Below are 18,132 nucleotides of genomic sequence, written 5' to 3'. Positions count from 1 at the left end.
CAAATATGTCCCCCAATGCCCCAATAAGATAACAGTGTCCCCTGTGCCCCTATATTAAAATGCTATCCACTGTGCCTTCAAATTATACTGCTTCTAGTGCCCCATATAGCAGTAATGCTCCCTGTGATCACCTATAGTATTCCAACACAGAAATAAGAAATATCAATATAGCATTGATATCTCCCAGTGCCCCAATATACTAACAGTGCTCCAAGTGTCCCCATAAAGTAAAAATGCCCCCTGTGCCTCCATATTATAATATTGTCCCTGTGCCCCCTTGGGCTGGGTTCACACTATGTATATTTGAGGCTGTATTTGTGAGGCTGTATAGCAACCAAAACCAGGAGTGGATTGAAAACACAGAAAGGCTATGTTCACATAATGTTGTAATTGAGTGGATGGCCGCCATCTAATGGCAAATTTTTGCTGTTATTTTAAAACAACGGCTGTTATATTGAAATAATGGCAGTTATTTACCGTTATATGACGGCCATCCACTCAATTTCAACATTGTGTGAACAGAGCCTTTCTGTGTTTTCAATCCACTCCTGGTTTTGGTTGCTATGAGGACCTGACTTGAGGACCAAATACTGCCTGAAGTATACAGTGTGTGAACCCAGCCTTATACTGTAATAATGACCCCATGTACTCATATAGCAATAATATTCTGTCACAGGTCACATAATTGCCTAAAGGAGAAGTCCAGCGAAAATTTTTATTAACGTATTGTATTGTCCCCCAAATTTTATACAAATCACCAATATACACTTATTATGGGAAATGCACATAAAGTGCTTTTTCCCTGCACTTACTACTGCATGAAGGCTTCACTTCCTGAATAACATGGTGATGTCACAACCCGACTCCCAGAGCTGTGCGGGCTGTGGCTGCTGGAGAGGATGATGGCAAGGGGACACTGAGGGACACAGGGCACTGGAGGGACACTGAGCATCCCCCTGCCATCATCCTCTCCAGCAGCCACAGCCAGCACAGCTCTGGAAGTCGGGTCGTGACATCACCATTTTATCCAGGAAGTGAAGCCTTGATGCAGTGGTAAGTGCAGGGAAAAAAGCACTTTATGCGATTTCCCGTAATATATGTATATTGGTAATTTGTATAACTTTTGGGGGACAATACAATACTTTAATAAAAATTTCTCCTTTAAGTTCAGTGGATAGCACAGGAGCAGGAGCTTTTCTCATGCCATTAGGAGTAAATGGCGTCCCATACAGTAGACATTCAACTGCTATGGCCAGGTTTATCAATAACTCTGATCATGGTCATTTAACCACTTATTTGCCACATTTAATAATAACTTAATCCTTGGTCAAAAATTGCTGAGTTTCTTACTGTGGCTGATATATTAGCCCCACATACAGAATTTATTAACAATTCAAATTTGATCACAAAACAAAGGAGGTCCTTAAAAAATCATTTGCACATACTTATTTCATTATTATTAGTTTTGCGTATTTCTGTCAAGTTACATTATACCCCCTGTGAAGCCAAGTGATGCCTTTTGAGTTTATTTGCATAAAGTACATTACATGCTTGGAAGCTGGCAGATCAAATACAACAGTCCTTTATGTGGCAGTAAGGTCCATGTTTATGCGCTGCCAGACACATCGAGGTGTGTATTGCCATTCTGAGAACCCACAGCCCTCATGTGTTCACTTATGTCAGAACTATTTGATAATTTGGCCCCAAATTTATCCCCTTTGTAAGGAGATTTGGATGGTATGCAGAGGTAGCACAAGAATTTGAAGCAGGATAAGAGTCCTTGTGAGATGCTTGAAGAGAAGAGTTTCTTGCAAGGATGGCAAAACTGGTAGAATACAAGCATGAACAGCACAGCTATACAATAAGCAATCATCAGCTGCAATACGAGGAACGGGGCACATACATACATGTAAACATCTGTTCTGTATATATACCACAGCAACAAGAGGGCAGCATTTTCTATAAATCTTACCATGTAGTACACAGCCATGCAGTACCAGTTTTGAGATTTGTTGATTAAATCTGGATCATTTAGCTTGAGCTGAACAGCAGACCAACAAAATATGTTGATGCCAGCATAAAGAAAGGTGAGGAGGCAGAGTACAATAGTAGTACCAACCCTCGACAATGCTTTTTCTATGTTTTCGGGAAAAGGAGACTTGCTCTGCCAAAATAGAATCCATGGATAAAAGAAGAACAAAAGAAAGTTTGATAATACAACTGGCAGGGTCCATATCTGAAGCACTGAGCTGAAAAGGACCAGTACAATGACTCTTGTGGCAATCTCAAGGCTTCTCCACAGGAATATGCACACATAGGCAGCTGGTCTAATACTTATATCATAGTCGTCATACTTGATCTTAATGGCCAAGATGTTGCATCGCAATGCCCCATACACGATAGACAGCAGGGAAATGCACATGAAGATGCCTGAAATTATAAAAATTCTTATCAACATCAAAATTAAAAGTTTTAACAGACTGTGTTAATGTTATGGGTGAATTCACATGTGGCAGATTGGTTGCAGAGATTGTGAAACTTTGCTATTTATCTAAAATATTCAGAAATATTCAGAGAAATTTCTGCAACAAATTTGCTACATGTAAACGTATTCTCATCTCAATTAATATAGTCAAACTTGTATGGCTTGTCAAGTTAAATTGTATTCTTTGTGCGGTTCTCTGCACTATCCATAAGCGTAGATGCTGCACATTCAGTAATAGCTGTAAAAAACTTGTCTGTCTTCTTTCTGCTCTAAAAGCCCTTTATTTCATCAGTGCACAGTGGCATTTGCGCCCCCCTGTCCTATATGTCTCCTATAATTTTACAGACATGTTTTGAAAATATTTATTTGAATGTGCAGCACCTAAACTTGAGGATGATGTGAAGAACTGCACATAGAGCAAAAGGGTGACAGTATTACTATATTTTGCAAATATATTATTTAACCACCTATATATAATAGTTTAACAAAGAACCCCCAAGTAATATAAAAAGCTAGCGCATATAAGTACTGATATTGGGGTAACAGAAAGGGTTAAACTCAATTAATACCAAATAATACAATCCACCTACAAAGAAACATGCGGCAACCTATGTGTATATATATATATATATATATATATATATATATATCAGTAATTGTCTCTAGGATTTTATAAATGTTACTTTGCTTATATCATGTTTCCAGTGCTACTCTGGTTATGTCCACATGTATTTGGTACCCATTTTATGTCATCTTCATCATCTAAGGAAGGGAGAGATGTCCATGCATAATTTATCTGCCCCGTGTCTGCCTAATTGAACAGATTCTAATTGCACCAGAGAAGAGTCTCTTATGCTTTTGCTAATGTTCATTGGCATGCTACACTTCTGAGCCCAGCAAAATGAACATATACAAGAAGGAAATGGCCCACACATAGTCACTGTTGACTTTGCGTGAATATATAAAGTGATTAGTGCATCTGCCATTGCACTGTAGTACATGTCTTCATCGCCTTTTGATATGATACTGACATGTTATGACAGCCCTAATACAGGACACAGAGTGTAGCTTCCCTACACTCTTCCCTCTCTGGCTGTCCAAGCCTCCTTATCAGTGACATATTTAGGAGAGCAAGAATCCTAAAATAAAAAGAAGCAAACAGTTTAGCAACTTTGAATCTGCTGTATTGTAATTTCATATTGTTCAAGTCCATAACAACTATTCAAGTAACTGAAGGCACATAGGGGTTTGGAAAGAAATCAGTGAGAAGTGTCCCATCCTATACCACAAGTGACTAATAGATTTCTAATCCCTCCTCCTATCTCCCTTCTCACCCTCCCCTCTCTATAGGCTTGTAAGAACAGCATGTAACCTCATCCCTCGGTGAGCTTCTATTCCACCTTGTAAAGACAAGAATCGTTTAGTGTTCAGACCCGGACCAATCAAAACTTTTGACATGTCTCTATGACATGTCAAAAGTTTTGCAAAATGACAGTGACACTTTACTAAAGAATCAGGTAACAAACAGTAAACTCCAAATTCTCTATGTTATATGGACACTGAGGACAGTCTGTTCCACATTGTGTGCTGAATCCTATCACAAACATTGACACTGAAATGGACGGTCTCACTTGTGTTTTACTTACATAGTGATATTGAAACATTCTGCTTTAATACAGATATGTATAATTGAAGGGTCAGTTGAGGTGCTGATCCAAGGAAAGCTTGAATAACGGAGGCCCGGCTGAAAGCAGATCGGTGTGTAAAGAGTTTTCTTTCAGCTTGACCCACTTCTTTTTCCACTTCATCTGTATAGCCTCCTTTGGGCAACTGTTTCTTTCTAGTGATACTGACATATGGTTCTTCTACTTTACCAGCTTTAATGTAGGTATAGAAAACCTCAACACACCTGAACAATAAGCGGGAAAACAGCATTTATTTGAATGAGAATTATTTCCTATTTAGCATTCATGCAAAAACTGCATAGCAATTCAACTCTCAAGTAGTAAAACGTACTAAAGAAGTCATCATGCTGTCTGTTACCAAGCTAACTCCCTTAGGTCTCTGGCACTTGCGCATATTACAGCTCTGTACAAGTTCCAAGCTCTTTAAAACTTTAAAATGGCACCACTTTTATTGTTATGGATGAAGTCTAAATCAACACATCGAGTTGTATGCAATGCAGCACTACAAAAAGTCATAATGTAGCCCAGACCTTAGGGTATGTCCACACTACGGAATCCCGGCGGATCACCCGCCACAGATTTTGCAACTCGCCCCGTCTTTGGGCGGACGGCGGAATCTGGCAAACCATATAATAAAGCCTATGGGACCAGCAGAGATGCATGCATCTGCCAGCGTCCGCAAGTGAGGGGGGGCTGCGGTATCCCCAATGGGTTATCTGCTGGGATTCAATAGTGTGCACATACCCTAAGGCTGGCTTTGCATGCAAATTCCACTATCTGAGAATAATATGATATATATACCCCCATAGGATACTGTAACGTTAAAGGGGTTATTCAGTGCTACAAAAACATGGCCACTTTCTTCCAGAGACAGTATGACTCTTGTCTCCAGTTCAGGTGTGGTTTGCAATTAAGCTCTATTCACTTCAATGGAAATGAGTTATAAAACCCCACCCAAACGGGAGACAAGAGCGGTGCTGTCTCTGAAAGAAAGTGGCCGTTTTTGTATAGCGCTGGATAACCCCTTTAACACCATGTCCAGGGCTGGACTGGCCATAGGGCACTTCTGGGACATGCCAGAAGGGCCGATGGCCTCTGGGGGCCGGTTGCGTGCTACTCCTGACCCGGCGACTCCTTTCCCCTACCGTAGGGAAAAGAAGTCACCGGGCCAGGAGGAAGACGTGACCGGCCCACAGCGCTCCGTCTGGCCCCTGTATGAGGCGCGGCTACGGGGGTTGTGGCGTCCTATCCCCCGGCAACGCGCGCATCATAGAGCTCCCTGTGTGCCTGTAACTTCCGGTACAGGAGCGCACATTAGAGACGCTCCTGTGCCAGAAGTCCCAGGGAGCTCAATGATGCGCACGCTGCCCGTGATAGGACGCCACAACCCCAGCAGCCGCGCATCATACAGGGGCAAGACCGGGAGAGGGAGGAGCGCGATGTTAGGTGAGTTGGTTTCTTTTTTTTTTTTTTCTATTTGCTTTGCTGGGGGCGGGGGGGAGGCATCTATAAAGGACGGGAAATTGGGATCATTTATAAAGGGGGGAAGAGAGGGGGCCATCTATAAAGGGGGGGAGAGAGGGGGTCATCTATAAGGGGGGAAGAGGGGGCCATCTATAAGGGGGGACAACATAGGGGGAGAGGGGGCCATCTGTAAGGGGGACAACATAGGGGGAGAGGGGGCCATCTATAAGGGGGGCAACATAGGGGGAGAGGGGGCCTATGAGGGGACAACATGGGGGAGAGGGGGCCATCTATAAGGGGGGGCAACATAGGGGGAGAGGGGGTCTGTAAGGGGACAACATGGGGGAGAGGGGGCAAGGGGGAAATCTATAAGGGGACAACATAGGGGGATAGGGGCCTATAAGGGAGGGCAGCATAAGGGGGGGCATTAATAAGTGGGACAACACAGGGAGCCTTCTATGGGGGGGTATGCATAAGGGGACAACATGGGGGGCATCTATAAGGGGACAACATGGTGGGACAACATAGGTGGCCATCTATAAGGGGGACAACACAGGGAGGACATCTATAAGGGGGATAACACAGGGGGACTACATGGGGGGAAGTAGATAATAGGGCATGCATAGAGGGGGGCATATACTATAGTGGGCTACACAGAGGGGCCATCTATAAGGAGGGGCTAAAGAGAGGAGGGCCATATACTATAGGGGATGCACAGAAGGTGTCATCTACTATAAGGGGATTACACAGAGGAGGGACTCTCAAGTAGATGCACATGGAGCCATCTATATGGAAGGCTGAACAAGTGGCCATCTATATGGTGGCTACATAGAGGGGGGCAGATACTATAGGGGATACACAGAGGGGGAGCATCTATAAGGTGGCTACATAGAGGGGGGCATATACTATAATGGGGTCACATAGAGTCAGCCTACCCAGGTGAGGGTGTAAAGGGGCCAATACAGATGTGCAGTTTGTAGAGAGATGAGGATGGTACCAGAGTGAGGAGCCTAATATGTCTGTCTGGCAGATTCTGTAGATTCGTGGCTCGGAGAAGTTCTCATAATGGCCCAGGGCAGATGGAGAAGAAAATGAAAAGGGAAGAACTCTGTTTAGAGAACACGTCTCCTGTGAGTCACCTGATGTAACTGCACTGTAATGTATATGGTGTACAGAACCTGTGTGGAACTGGGTCTACCTCTATATAACTGTATGAGGTGATATTGGTCTTTTTAAAGTGGATTATATTCAGTAGCAGTGGGAACATTAGTCAGCATGTGGTGGTATTAGTCAGCATTCGGTGGTATTAGTCAGCATGCGGTGGTATTAGTCAATATGTGGTGGTATTAGTATGTGGTGACATTTGTCAGTATGCGGTGGTATTAGTCAGTATGCAGTGACATTGGTCAGTATGTGGTGGTATTAGTCAGTATATGTGATGGTATTAGTCAGTATGCAGTTGTATTAGTCAGTATGCGGTGGTATTAGTAAGTATGCGGAGGTATTAGTCAGTATATGTGATGGTATTAGTATATGTAATGGTATTAGTCAGTATGCGGTTGTATTAGTCAGTATGTGGTGGTATTAGTCAGTATGCGGTTGTATTAGTCAGTATGAGGTGGTATTAGTCAGTATGTGGTCGTGGTGTTAAACTCAACACAGTGACCGGGGCTGGAAGCAGTCTGTCTCTGTACACTGTGTAGTGGTAACAACCTGTAACTGCAGCACCGCAACATAGTACAGAGACAGAAGCTTCTGACCCCATTTACTGTGTTATTATCTGTAATTCCAGTCATGGCCGTGATGATACAACATGTAGCCGTGCTGCGCTCACAACATCGTCTCATAATTTGTCACCGCGCGGCGAGTGGGCCTGTGTGCTCGGAAATGCCAGGGCTGATTTTCAGTCCCAGTCTGGCCCTGACCATGTACATACTACACACAACAGATATGGTACCCAAACGATCTTTAAAACAATTGTGTGCATGACTTCCATTATTTCAGCTAACCTACATTTCCCCAGTGCAATCTCTTTAGGTTTTATCCTTTTAAAATTTTGTATTTCAAAGCTCATGCTTTCCTTTAGAGCTTTCTAAGAGTAAATGCGGGGTAATGAAAAGTCACAGGCTATATGCTTATTGCTTAGCAACAGTAATGGCCGCTAAGGAAATGCTCAGTGCATCCCATTGAGGTTAGGAGGAAGGTAAAACCAGGTGAGAAGGTGATAACAGAAAAGTAGAAACAGAGAGAATATGTTTTAAATAAGTGTTTGTTTATTTCACAATTGGACAAGCTTCTAGCTTCGTCTAAAATGTATGTTTAGTAATCTAATGGGGGATTTCTGATAAAAGGGAATTTTCATAATAGACTTCATGGTAAGTAGGACATGGAGAGAGAAAGGAGCTGTTGCACATCACACCTATGGCTGACACTAATGTCTCTTGGCTACATTTAAAAACCAACGCCAGGATGTTGGTATATAATTAGATCAAACCATATTGCCTCATGTACCACGTGCAGGTCCCCTGGCCCACATAAGTCCCTACACTAACTCCACACTGTGTCAGTCAGCGACCTCTAGATTTCTCCTGTCACTTACTCTTAGGCCGGGTTCACACTCTGTATGACACCATACAGTCGTGTCACAGAACGGCTGGTGTCAGTGAAGCTCATCCCGACCGGTACTGCAGTACCAACCAGATAAACTTAATTACTTTAGAATTGGGATGCAGGCGCATCCGTGTGTGCCTGCATCCCAATTCACCATAGCACACAATGTAAAGTGCGGCCGGAGCCGCACTCTGCATTGTGTGAGCTGTCAGTGTTGTGCAGCCGCTGTTCAATGAATATCTGCAGCACAAAACTGACCTGTCAGTTTTTGCTGCGGCCACTTGGAATCCCGGCCAGAGTGTATACTATGTGTATACACTCCGGGCGGGATTACAATAACTTCAGTGCAATGTAAATTTTTTATTAATCACAACCAGTGTTGCAATTTACATCAACGGCCGTGATTAATTGAAAATTTATGTTGTGTGAACATTGCCTTACTGTGAAGAGTTAAACAAGCTTAAGATGACAGATCTTCAAAAGGCATATGGCTATGTTCACACTACGTCAAAAATAGAGAAAAGACGACCGATTTTGATATTTAAAAAACGTCCGTTATTGCCCTGATTTAACTGATTGCAATGGCAATGCACTGAAGTCAATGGGAAGACGGACGTCCAATGCACACAATGCATTGAATAACGGACGTTTTTACTAGGGATGGTCCGAACCTGCCGAGGTTCGGGCTCGTATGAACCCGAACGCTCGGCAGCAGATTCCCGCTGTCTGCCCGCTCTGTGGAGCGGGCGGATACACCGCGAGGAACGCCTGGAAAACTGGGATACAGCATATGGCTATGGCTGTATCCCAGTTTTCCAGTCGGTCCTCCCGCTGGATCCGCCCGCTCCACGGAGCGGGCAGACAGCGGGAATCATTACCGAGGGTTCGGGATCGTACGAACCCTGAACCAAACTCGGTTCGGACCATCCCTAGTTTTTACCATGGACATCAAAATAATGAACACAATCATTATTTTCGGACGTCTTTTGCAAACAGAGGATGTTTTTTATTATTTGTTCACACACAGTTTCTCTTTTGTCACTGTTCTCTCTCTGTTTTTACTATTAAATTCAATGGACTTTTCTATTAAGCCACACCCAAAGTTCAGTTAGTTGACCTGAACTAGAAAAATGTTCAAACACCAGTCATTGCACTAAGGGGAGGCCAGGCTGCTAAATGATATTCCACCTATTCCTCATGAGCAGTCTCACACATATGTTACAGTGTTAGGTACACAGGGCATAGTACAGCAAGGCATATGTTACAATGTTTTGGACCTATGACAGATACCAGGGCATGGCACACCACTGCATAAGTTATAGTGTTCTACAGCTATGACAAATACCAGAGCGTGGCACACCACTGCATATGTTATAGTGTTCTAGAGCTATGACAGATACCAGGGCGTGGCACACCACTGCATATGTTATAGTGTTCTAGAGCTATGACAGATACCAGGGTGTGGCACACCACTGCATATGTTATAGTGTTCTAGAGCTATGACAGATACCAGGGCGTGGCACACCACTGCATATGTTATAGTGTTCTAGAGCTATGACAGATACCAGGGCGTGGCACACCACTGCATATGTTATAGTGTTCTAGAGCTATGACAGATACCAGCGTGTGGCACACCACTGCATATGTTACAGTGTTGGTATGACAGGTACACACTGTATAGCACAGCACTGCATATGTTACAGTGTTGGTATGACAGGTACACACTGTATAGCACAGCACTGCATATGATACAATGTTGCTATGACAGGTACACACTGAATAGCACAGCACTGCATATGTTACAGTGTTGGTATGACAGGTACACACTGTATAGCACAGCACTGCATATGATACAATGTTGCTATGGCAGGTACACACTGTATAGCACAGCACTGCATATGTCACAGTGTTTCAGCATGGCAGGTACACACTGTATAGCACAGCACTGCATATGATACAATGTTGCTATGGCAGGTACACACTGTATAGCACAGCACTGCATATGATACAATGTTGCTATGGCAGGTACACACTGTATAGAACAGCACTGCATATGATACAATGTTGCTATGACAGGTACACACTGTATAGCACAGCACTGCATATGTTACAATGTTGCTATGACAGGTACACACTGTATAGCACAGCACTGCATATGTTACAGTGTTGGTATGACAGGTACACACTGTATAGCACAGCACTGCATATGTTACAGTGTTGGTATGACAGGTACACACTGTATAGCACAGCACTGCATATGATACAATGTTGCTATGACAGGTACACACTGAATAGCACAGCACTGCATATGTTACAGTGTTGGTATGACAGGTACACACTGTATAGCACAGCACTGCATATGATACAATGTTGCTATGACAGGTACACACTGAATAGCACAGCACTGCATATGTTACAATGTTGCTATGACAGGTACACACTGTATAGCACAGCACTGCATATGATACAATGTTGCTATGACAGGTACACACTGTATAGAAAAGCACTGCATATGTTACAATGTTGCTATGACAGGTACACACTGTATAGAACAGCACTGCATATGATACAATGTTAGTATGACAGGTACACACTGTATAGCACAGCACTGCATATGTTACAGTGTTGGTATGACAGGTACACACTGTATAGAACAGCACTGCATATGATACAATGTTGCTATGACAGGTACACACTGTATAGCACAGCACTGCATATGATACAATGTTGCTATGACAGGTACACACTGTATAGCACAGCACTGCATATGTTAGTGTTGGTATGACAGGTACACACTGTATAGCACAGCACTGCATATGATACAATGTTGGTATGGCAGGTACACACTGTATAGCACAGCACTGCATATGATACAATGTTGCTATGGCAGGTACACACTGTATAGCACAGCACTGCATATGTCACAGTGTTTCAGCATGGCAGGTACACACTGTATAGCACAGCACTGCATATGATACAATGTTGCTATGGCAGGTACACACTGTATAGAACAGCACTGCATATGATACAATGTTGCTATGACAGGTACACACTGTATAGCACAGCACTGCATATGTTACAATGTTGCTATGACAGGTACACACTGTATAGCATAGCACTTGTGGACATGTCACTGGAGATGTGTTCGAGGGGGTGTACATCTCACCTAGGCTGATGCGTAGTGTGAGATGGTAAGTCCAGGAGGGATCTGTTGCTCAGCAGTGCTATGCTGCTGAGTTATTATTTATTTTTACCGGGCCTGGATTTACTGGAATGGTGGATAGGTTGGTAGTGGGATCTGCCATTCCCTCCCCCTCGATCCAGTGTGGGTTTTGGGATCAGGTGAGCTCTGATCCCAATCAGCCTGAGAAGGCAAAAGGTGAGCTCAGTGTGCAGGGGAGTCTCTCAGACAGGAGTGAACAGCCTGCATGGTGTGTTCGCTGGGAGCTGGGGCTTATGCACACCCTGCAATATTACCTGCCAAGTGAAGTGACAGAGAGGTAACCTGTTGTATTAGTAAGCGCCCAGTCGGGCAGGACTTTTTGTTTTGTTTTATTATCACTGCACGGTGTTGCTGTATTTATTTTGCTGGACTGTTTATGCTACAAATAAACACCAAAGCTGTTTTTAAGTCCAAGTTTGCTGCCTGAACTGTGTCCTAACACACCATCCCCCGGGAAGATCCCTACAATTGGTGCTGCGGAGCGGGCAAAACGGTTGCTAGGGGCAACGGTGTGCATCGACTTGGCTACAGCTGCTTATGTCCTGGGTGAAGGCTGCTGCTTCACTCCAAAAACAGACAAGCAACATGGAGGAGATGATGAAGCAGTTAATGCAAGTGAGTTTGCAACAACAACAGGCATTGGCCGCACAACAACAGGCTCAGGCAGCCGCTAAACAGGATCAGGAGGCCGCTAACCTGCGCCATGAACAGGCTAATCGGCAGCAACAACAGGCTCTGACAGACGCTAACCTGCGCCATGAACAGACAATGGCTGCACATCAGCAAGCGATGGCTCAACAACAGAGACTTATTGAGCACCTGATAGCGAAGCAAGAGGCGTCTGCAGGTGCTAATCCCCAGCTGGTGGCAGCAGCCGCGCCAGAGACTTTGTCTGTGAGAAGAGCCGTGCAGCGTGCGCTGCAAAAGATGACTGCTGATGACGATGTTGAGGCCTACTTAACTGTCTTTGAGCGGGTGGCTGAGCGAGAGAAGCTACCCTCCACTGAGTGGGCAGAGGTCATTGCTCCCTATTTAACAGGCGAACCTCAAAAGGCCTATTATGACCTCAGTGAGCAAGAGGTCAAGGACTATGCTCGGCTAAGAGCAGAGATACTCGCCCGACTAGGAGTTACTGCTGCTGTCCGTGCCCGGAGGGTCCGCAACTGGAGCTACAGTCTGGACAAGTCAGCAAGGTCCCAGATGTACGACCTGATTCATTTGGCAAGAAAGTGGTTGGAGCCAGACACCTCTACTCCTGCCCAGATCCTAGAGAGGGTCGTAATGGATCGCTACCTCCGTGCACTTCCTGCTGATCTTCAACGCTTGGTGGGACAAGGCGACCCTAAGAGTGCCGACGAACTTGTCAACCTTGTGGAGAGGTTCCAGGCGACTGAGGACTACCTCCGTGATGTTCCTGCAGCTCCGTCACCTCCCCGGAGTGCCAGACCTGTGCCTTCAGCTGGTAAGAGACTTCCATCTATTGGGGGAGTGTGGAGGGGTGCTGATAGAGGGAAGAGCGCTCAGGAGGTGTCTCAGGGGCAAAAGACTGGTGGTGGTCCCCGGTGGCTAAGTGGCCCTAAAAAGGACTCCCTGCCAAGGAGACCAGGCCCTATCCAGTGCTGGAGATGCCATGAGACGGGACATATGTCTGCCCATTGCCCTCTTACCACTGAGCCCATGGAGTGTGACGCTAGCCGGCGTCAGTCGCTATTTGCGGAGCCGTCTTTTGTTGCAGTCACTGGACTAGAGACTGAACCACAAGTCTGCAACATTACTGTAAATGACTTTCCTGTTAAGGCATTGCTGGACTCAGGAAGCCTTGTCACCCTGGTGCATGCCAGCCTGGTGGCTGGGGACTTTGTGCCAAAAAGACATATGAGTGTGGTGTGCATACATGGCGATACAAAGGTTTACCCTATAGTGCTGGCTAATGTCGGGACTGAACTAGGCACGGTACAATATGAAGTGGGTGTGGTTAAAAACCTTATGCATAATGTGATATTGGGGCGTGATTTTCCTTTGTTCTGGGCTCTATGGGGAAAACAACAATCCCCTGAAAGGAGTGAGGAGACCCCTAAGTCTATTGCATTACCCACGGTAAATGATAAAAATGTACAGGAGGAATATGATGCTTTTCCTTTGCAGGTCCTGGCTGGTGAGGAAGAGGCTCCTCCTACTGAGCAGAATGTTCCAGACTTAGAGGTGTCTAGGGATAATTTTGGTACTGCACAATTACAGGACCCCACTCTCAAAAATGCTAGAGAGCAGGTCACTGTTATGAATGGGGTACCTCAGGAGCCAGAAGCTGAGAAAAAATTTCCACATTTTTCTATGACTAATGATCTCTTATATAGAGTCACTAGGATTAATGATGAGGTGGTGGAACAGCTTCTGGTGCCTAAGTCGTACCGGCGTCAGGTACTCGACATGGCCCATAATCATGTCCTTGGGGGCCACTTGGGGACAGATAAAACGCAGGAGAGAGTCCTCCAGAGGTTTTATTGGCCTGCGATTTATGCTGACATAAAAAAATACTGTGAGTCGTGCCCCACATGTCAGCTTAGCGCTCCAGTGTCGCATTTTCGCAGTCCTTTGGTCCCACTCCCCATCATAGAGGTACCTTTTGACCGGATCGCAATGGACTTGGTGGGTCCCATTGTAAAGTCGGCTAGGGGACACCAGTACATTCTAGTTGTGTTGGACTACGCGACCCGCTATCCTGAGGCTGTACCCCTAAGAAACACTGCCTCTAAAACAATTGCACGGGAATTGTTTTATATGTTTTCCAGGGTGGGGATCCCCAAGGAAATCTTGACCGACCAAGGTACCCCATTTGTGTCAAAGGTAATGAAAGAGCTATGCAAACTGTTTAAAATCTCACACCTACGTACCTCTGTATATCACCCACAGACAGACGGGTTAGTGGAGAGGTTTAATAAAACCCTGAAACATATGTTAAAAAAGGTGGTGGAAAAGGATGGTCGTGATTGGGATCACTTACTACCTTACCTGATGTTTTCTATTAGGGAAGTACCCCAAGCGTCCACAGGGTTCTCTCCCTTCGAATTAGTCTATGGTCGTCACCCTAGGGGTTTGTTGGATATAGCGAAAGAGACATGGGAAAGTGAGTCCACCCCATACAAGAGTGTTATAGAGCATGTAGCACAAATGCAGGACCGTATAGCCACTGTAATGCCGCTAGTAAGGGAACACCTCCAGAGGGCGCAAGAGGGCCAAAGCAGAATTTACAATCGTTCTGCAAGAATCAGGACATTTAGCCCTGGTGACCGGGTACTCATACTTGTTCCCACGGTAGAAAGCAAATTCTTAGCAAAGTGGCAGGGTCCCTATGAAATTGTAGAGAAGATCAGTGAGGTCAACTACAAGGTACACCAACCAGGTAGAAGGAAGCCTTTTCAAGTTTATCACATAAACTTGATCAAGCCCTGGAAAGACAGGGAATCCTTGGTGGCGACAAATCCTGTTGGTCATCTGTCACCACCAATCCCTCCGGTCAGGATTGGTGACACCCTATCAGTGTCCCAGAAGCAGGAAGCTAAGGAGTTCCTGCAGAGAAATAAAGACAAGTTTTCTGACCTCCCAGGGCGTACGCATCTCATTAGTCATCATATTGAAACTGAGCCTAGAAGCAGAGTAAACCTTAAGCCCTATAGGATACCAAAAGCACGGAGGGAGGCGGTATCAACCGAGGTAAAACGTATGCTTGACCTAGGAGTCATTGAGGTGTCCCAGAGCGAGTGGTCCAGCCCGATTGTGTTAATCCCAAAGCCCAATGGAACTTGGAGGTTCTGTAATGACTTTAGAAAGTTAAATGAGATCTCCAAGTTCGATGCCTACCCCATGCCCAGGGTAGATGAGTTGATAGAAAGGATGGGTAATGCCAGGTACATAACTACCCTTGATCTCACTAAGGGCTACTGGCAGATCCCCCTCACTCCTGAGGCTAGAGAGAAGACTGCGTTCTCCACCCCTGATGGGCTCTTCCAATATGTAGTGATGCCATTCGGGTTACATGGAGCCCCTGCCACTTTTCAGAGGTTGATGGACTTGATTCTGCGACCACATCGTGATTACTCCGCTGCCTACCTCGATGATGTGGTCATTTTTAGCCCGGATTGGGAAAGTCACCTCTGTAAGGTCCAGGCGGTGTTAGATGCCATAAGTGATGCGGGGTTAACCATCAATGCAGAGAAGTGTGCACTAGCCTTAGAGGAGGCCAAATACCTGGGCTACATTATTGGGAGGGGGTTAGTGAAACCACAACTAAATAAAATTGAGGCAATACAGAATTGGCCTCAACCCCTCACAAAGAAACAGGTCAGGGCTTTCCTGGGTATTACCGGCTATTACCGAAGGTTTGTGCCAAATTTTGCGTCAGTTGCAGCCCCACTAACTGACCTGACAAAGGGTGCGAAGTCCGCAATGGTGACATGGACTCCAGAGGCCGAGAAGGCTTTTCAAAGCCTTAAGTCTGCCCTGTGCCAACAGCCTGTGCTAGTTACCCCTGACTTTAGGCGAGAGTTTCTAGTACAGACAGACGCCTCTAATACAGGGTTAGGTGCCGTCCTCTCACAGGTCGTGAATGGCGAGGAGCACCCGGTGATGTACTTGAGCAGAAAGCTATCCCCGGCCGAGAAAAACTACGCCATTGTGGAGCGAGAGTGTCTGGCAGTGAAGTGGGCCCTAGAATCCCTGAGGTACTACTTACTAGGCAGGAAATTCAAGTTAGTGACAGACCATGCCCCCCTAACATGGATGAAGCTTAACAAAGAAAAAAACGCAAGGGTGACTAGATGGTTTCTGTCCCTACAAAACTTCAATTTCACTGTGGAACACAGGCCAGGGAAATTACAGGCGAATGCTGACGCCCTATCAAGGGTACACTGCCTGTGGGGACAAAACGCTCAGCCCTCCGGTCTGAAGAAGAGGGGGGGGATATGTGGACATGTCACTGGAGATGTGTTCGAGGGGGTGTACATCTCACCTAGGCTGATGCGTAGTGTGAGATGGTAAGTCCAGGAGGGATCTGTTGCTCAGCAGTGCTATGCTGCTGAGTTATTATTTATTTTTACCGGGCCTGGATTTACTGGAATGGTGGATAGGTTGGTAGTGGGATCTGCCATTCCCTCCCCCTCGATCCAGTGTGGGTTTTGGGATCAGGTGAGCTCTGATCCCAATCAGCCTGAGAAGGCAAAAGGTGAGCTCAGTGTGCAGGGGAGTCTCTCAGACAGGAGTGAACAGCCTGCATGGTGTGTTCGCTGGGAGCTGGGGCTTATGCACACCCTGCAATATTACCTGCCAAGTGAAGTGACAGAGGTAACCTGTTGTATTAGTAAGCGCCCAGTCGGGCAGGACTTTTTGTTTTGTTTTATTATCACTGCACGGTGTTGCTGTATTTATTTTGCTGGACTGTTTATGCTACAAATAAACACCAAAGCTGTTTTTAAGTCCAAGTTTGCTGCCTGAACTGTGTCCTAACACACCATCCCCCGGGAAGATCCCTACACACTGCATATGTTACAATGTTGCTATGACAGGTACACACTGTATAGAACAGCACTGCATATGATACAATGTTGCTATGACAGGTACACATTGTATAGCATAGCACTGCATATGATACAATGTTGCTATGACAGGTACACACTGTATAGCATAGCACTGCATATGATACAATGTTGCTATGACAGGTACACACTGTATAGCACAGCACTGCATATGTTACAATGTTGCTATGACAGGTACACACTGTATAGCACAGCACTGCATATGTTCCAGTGTTCCAGCATGGCAGGTACACACTGTATAGCACAGCACTGCATATGTTACAGTGTTCCAGCATGGCAGGTACACACTGTATAGCACAGCACTGCATATGTCACAGTGTTTCAGCATGGCTGTGTGTAGTCTGATGTGCTGCAGGCCATGAGCCCCTTCCCCACACCCTCAGCCCTCCTCACCTGACCAGGGGTCCCAGCTGCAGGAGGTGCAGCAGCAGCAGCAGCGGTCTGTCCTTGCTCAGGTCCCTGTGGATGAAGATGAGGCTGAGCTGCACCAGGACACAGGGCAGGAGGCAGAAGAGCAGGGTGAGGCAGTGCCAGGTCCTGTCTCCGGCCGAGCTGTATGTGCTGCTGATGTACAAGCCGGTCACGGTTTCTGCCACAAACAGGGACACTGACACCAGCACCGAGCCCGGGAATTTCATCCTGCCGGAGAGCTGAGCTGTGGAGAGCCCCGGAGCCTGACACACCCGGCCCTGCCCTCCCCCAGCAGCAGCAGCAGCATTTGGCTCTGGCCCCTCACACACTGCAGTGATGCTGCTGGTACAGCTCTCAGCTGGATGCTCCAGTCCTATGGAACATCAAGTGTCTGTATCAGGGATAGATGGATGGATTCCATACTATTCCTATCATATAACCTATGCTATATCACATAACCTATGCTATATCATATAACCTATGCTATATCATATAACCTAGCTTCTCCTGTCACTCTCTAACAAATCCTCATCCCCAGCAATGCAGGCAGGGAGCATCAGATTGTAGCTATGAGAGATCTCCCTGCATTGTGTAGTCAGGTCATGTGCATCATTACAACACACATTGCAATTTCAGCAAATAAATCTTACTAATTGTATAATGAAA

The 18,132-nt window shown here is 45.7% G+C and overlaps 1 protein-coding gene across 1 annotated transcript; it reads right to left on the bottom strand.

Annotated features, from left to right (window-relative positions):
• Positions 1-1,372: 1,372 nt before the first annotated feature.
• XK (X-linked Kx blood group antigen, Kell and VPS13A binding protein) lies at positions 1,373-17,910 on the bottom strand. Its single transcript, XM_069972406.1, has 3 exons — positions 17,449-17,910; positions 4,132-4,394; positions 1,373-2,430 (listed from the first exon to the last, which is right to left on the bottom strand). The coding sequence occupies exons 1-3, from the start codon at positions 17,691-17,693 to the stop codon at positions 1,607-1,609; spliced, it is 1,332 nt and encodes a 443-aa protein (XP_069828507.1). The 5' UTR covers positions 17,694-17,910; the 3' UTR covers positions 1,373-1,606.
• Positions 17,911-18,132: the final 222 nt, after the last annotated feature.

This window comes from Dendropsophus ebraccatus, chromosome 5, assembly GCF_027789765.1.
Source record: "Dendropsophus ebraccatus isolate aDenEbr1 chromosome 5, aDenEbr1.pat, whole genome shotgun sequence".
Taxonomy (NCBI): Eukaryota; Metazoa; Chordata; class Amphibia; order Anura; family Hylidae; genus Dendropsophus; species Dendropsophus ebraccatus.
The sequence above is the reverse complement of the archived record's forward strand: the minus strand, read 5'-3'. Positions and strand labels throughout refer to the sequence as shown.